General features: G+C 34.1%; 1 protein-coding gene across 1 annotated transcript; it reads right to left on the bottom strand.

The window, feature by feature from the left end:
• Window positions 1–1,050: 1,050 nt before the first annotated feature.
• Window positions 1,051–3,485, bottom strand: LOC105133306 (40S ribosomal protein S4-1). The gene is made up of 6 exons (XM_011037245.1): window positions 3,361–3,485; window positions 2,730–2,807; window positions 2,435–2,615; window positions 1,838–1,935; window positions 1,273–1,665; window positions 1,051–1,233 (listed from the first exon to the last, which is right to left on the bottom strand). Exons 1-6 carry the CDS (start codon window positions 3,361–3,363, stop codon window positions 1,195–1,197), a joined length of 792 nt encoding a protein of 263 aa, XP_011035547.1. The 5' UTR covers window positions 3,364–3,485; the 3' UTR covers window positions 1,051–1,194.
• Window positions 3,486–3,731: the final 246 nt, after the last annotated feature.

Raw genomic sequence — 3,731 nt, 5'->3', positions numbered from 1 at the left:
GGAAAATTTACATCATTATTTTTTTGTTTTTATTTTTTGTACAAAATAATATCAATCTCATCATTTGGATAATTGGTTTTGAATATTAGTTGATTTAAGTTCAGCTTTTTTTAGGTTATTTTTACAAAAAAAAAAAAATTCATAATTCGTCATTGGGTTATTGGCCTTGAGCTTCATGATTTGTTCCTTCTTTTTTTTTTTGTGGGATTATCTTAATCTTATATCTCAGGTAATAGGTTAGTCCAGTTTATTTGGGTTGACTCATTTTTTTTCTTAATATTTTTTTAAAAATTAATTTTTTTCACTTCCATCACTTGGCATTATATTATTGGTCATTGAGTTTTGTGATTTCTTTGCTTTTTTTTTTGTTGGGTTATCCTTAATGCGGGTTAGTCAAGTTAAGCTTGGTTGACTTGAGTTTTTCTTCAATTTTTTTATTGATTTAACTTTGATTTTCAATTTTTTTTATTGATTTAACTTTGATTTTTTTTCCATGTTTTTTTTTAAATTAATCATGTTAACTTCGGTTAACACAAAAAAAATTTAACATTTATTTTTTAAAATTAATTATTTTTTAAATTTTATTATTGAACATTTAAATTATTAAATCTTAAAGTTTATAATTTTTTTTATAAAATTATTTTAATTTTACATCTCAAGATCACTCGAGTTATTTGAGATCCCTTGAGTTATTATAAAATGAAACATCATTTTTCGACCGGGTAAACACATGCCAGCATCTAGTATTGCTATTATAGTCAGGATTGTCGAATTTGACCAAAAATCTTACCTAGCTTTAAATAAATTTGATTAAGGAAACAAAATCATTAAAACTCAGTTAGATTAATCAAATTTTACCAAGTCAATATTTTTTTTCTAATTCAGCTTAAAAACCAACTCAAATCATGCTCTATCAACTCGTCAAATCAAGCCAAGATTTAATAGCTATGATATCCTTCGATTTTTCTGGGTTGTCTTTGCATCGCTTTCTTGTTTTTATTTTTTTTTCCCCAACAATTTATGTCGCTTTCAATGTAACGCCTTTTAATCTACTAATGACATTGCGCTTTGCAACCAATCTTGGCATTGGAATCCGTAGAATTGTCTTTAAAAACAAACATTGTTCAAAGTTGAGTACAAAATTACGATAACAAAACACAACTGCCCCCGGAATTCAAGGAAAAATCATGAACTTCATGCAGTAGCTTGGGATGCTGCAAGCCTCTTTCTAGCCTAGGCAGCAGCTTGGGATGCTGCAAGCCTTTTTCTAGCCTCCTCGATGATAGACAACTTAATACCCTTGCCCTTGGGAAGAGAAATCCATGGCTTGGTGCCCTTTCCAATGGTGAACACATTGCCCAAGCGGGTGGCAAACTCATGGCCAGTGGCATCTTGGACATGGATTGTCTCAAAAGTTCCCTTGTGCTTCTCCCTGTTCTTGATTACTCCAACTCGGCCTCTGTTCCTTCCTCCAGTGACCATGACAACATTTCCCACATCAAACTTGATGAAGTCAACTATTTTGTTGTTCTCTAGGTCCAGCTTGATGGTGTCATTGGCCTTAATGAGGGGATCTGGGTAGCGGATGGTGCGCCCATCATAGGTGTTCAGGTAAGGGATTCCTTTCTGCCCAAACTGAATAGACCGAACCTTGCAAAGCTTAAACTGCGAAGGCATTAAACAAAAAAAGGAATCATTATCTGAGGTGATTCCACTCTAAGACATGAAATTAAAATGCAATTCATTGATCTATCAAATTAGGGGATGGTCCAGAAAAACAACAGAAAAAAATCACAAATAAAATAAACAAAACCACGTAGCCAAAAGTATCACAAACCTTGGCCTCATCATCTCTGAGTGAGTGGAGCCGGAAGCGGCCTTTGGTGTCATAGAGGAGACGGAAGCTCTCATTTGTCTTTGGGATTGACACAACATCTGTAACGGAAGCAAAACATAATAAGCAAGCAAATGAAGAATATGGAATTTGAGGGGAAAAAACGAAAAAGAAATGATCATATAAGTGAAAAGGGGCAGAAACTATAATAGTATATCACACATAATAATCACTTCCAATCAAGCACGACAAAAGACAAGAGCTCTCATATCCTATCACACAACGTGACCATTTAAAACAAGTATTAACTTCTGGCAGCCATGGACTCTAATAGCCTACCTATCACACATATGAGCACTTGCCAACAACTATTTTGCTGTATTGAAGGCCTCATATCCTTAATCAAGAGATATGAAAATCAAAATAACAGCAAGTTTATCATTATTTTGAGCGAGAGATAGTAATAATAAAAATTTCCTATTTAACCGTCTACAACCAATACCAAAGCATTGAAAAGTACAAAATCCTCCTCCCATCTAGACAATCCACTTTAAAAAAAAATCATAAAAGTTGTAGGAGTTAAGCCAGATTTGCACATACCCATGAAACCAGATGGGTAAGTTTTATCTGTCCTGACCTTCCCATCAACAAGGACATGTCTCTGCATCAAAATAGCAATCACTTCACGGTATGTCAAAGCATACTTGAGCCTGTTTCGCAGAATAAGAATCAGAGGCAAGCATTCCCTAGATTTGTGGGGTCCAGATGAGGGCTTGGGTGCCTAGACAACACAAAATAAAACTAATCACAATCAACAAAGAAGAACAAGAAAGAAGCTAGTACAGGTAATAAAAAAATTGACATTGCAGCATAGGGTCAGAGATTGCAAACATACAAATGCACCACCAAGTTTGTCAAGCATCCAATGTTTAGGAGCATTGAGCCTCTTCAAGTGTTTCTTCAACCCTCTAGCCTGTAATTCATCATAAAAGCAGCAAACAATTAAACAAGAGTGATGAGAAAAACATCTGAAAATTCTACAAACATGTAGATGCTATCGTTAAATCATGCACAGGTTAAAACAACTGCAAGACACACAGAAGGAAGATGAGGGGAAACGAATGAACAAAGACTTACACAAAGGTGTAGTAATAAATAAATAAAAAGGCTTCAATTCAAAATCCCAATTAGTAAAAAATCATTCACAAGATCTTACAGAAAATAAACAAAAAAATGGGCCAAATTTAGCAATCATCACTGACACACAAACGAGAACAGTAAATACAATTTTCACTTCATTGTGCAAAACAAAGTAACAATCATATCCCACAAATTCAACGATATCAAAACCAACAAGAAATAATGTAAGCCCATGTTTTCTTTTAAGATGTCAACTACATAACATGATTAAGCATCACTGAGACAAGATGAAATCCTATGAGCTAGCTAATCCAACAACAAAACCAAAACCAAAGAGCACATAACTTAAACGTTGAATTTAAAAAAAAAAAAAACAATCAGCTAACCATTTTGCAAACGTAAAGTTGAAAACGTCAGTAACTCTGCTGAGCTGCGCCTCTCTTGAGCCTCTTCTCCACTCTTACGGCTTCCAAGTATAGTCTGGTAGAGAGAGCTGCGAAGGTTGTATCTATTAGGGTTATTATCATTGATATCTTAATGAAACCGGGTCGGGGTAATGTTATTGGGCCTCCAATTTTCTGGACTCTTGTTGGGCCCAATTATTTGATCATTAAGCCATGTCTATATTTGTATAGTAATTTTACTGGACTAGTCTAGGTGCTGAGCGTTGTTTAAAAAAATTGTTATGATAGATGCGCTGAGTTTTGGTTTTTCTGGTTAATTTTATTTTTTAATTATTTTTTTCTGTAATTATAAT

This window comes from Populus euphratica, unplaced genomic scaffold (assembly GCF_000495115.2).
Source record: "Populus euphratica unplaced genomic scaffold, PopEup_1.0 scaffold114.1, whole genome shotgun sequence".
NCBI lineage: Eukaryota > Viridiplantae > Streptophyta > Magnoliopsida > Malpighiales > Salicaceae > Populus > Populus euphratica.
This window is presented reverse-complemented; position numbering and strand designations above follow the sequence as displayed.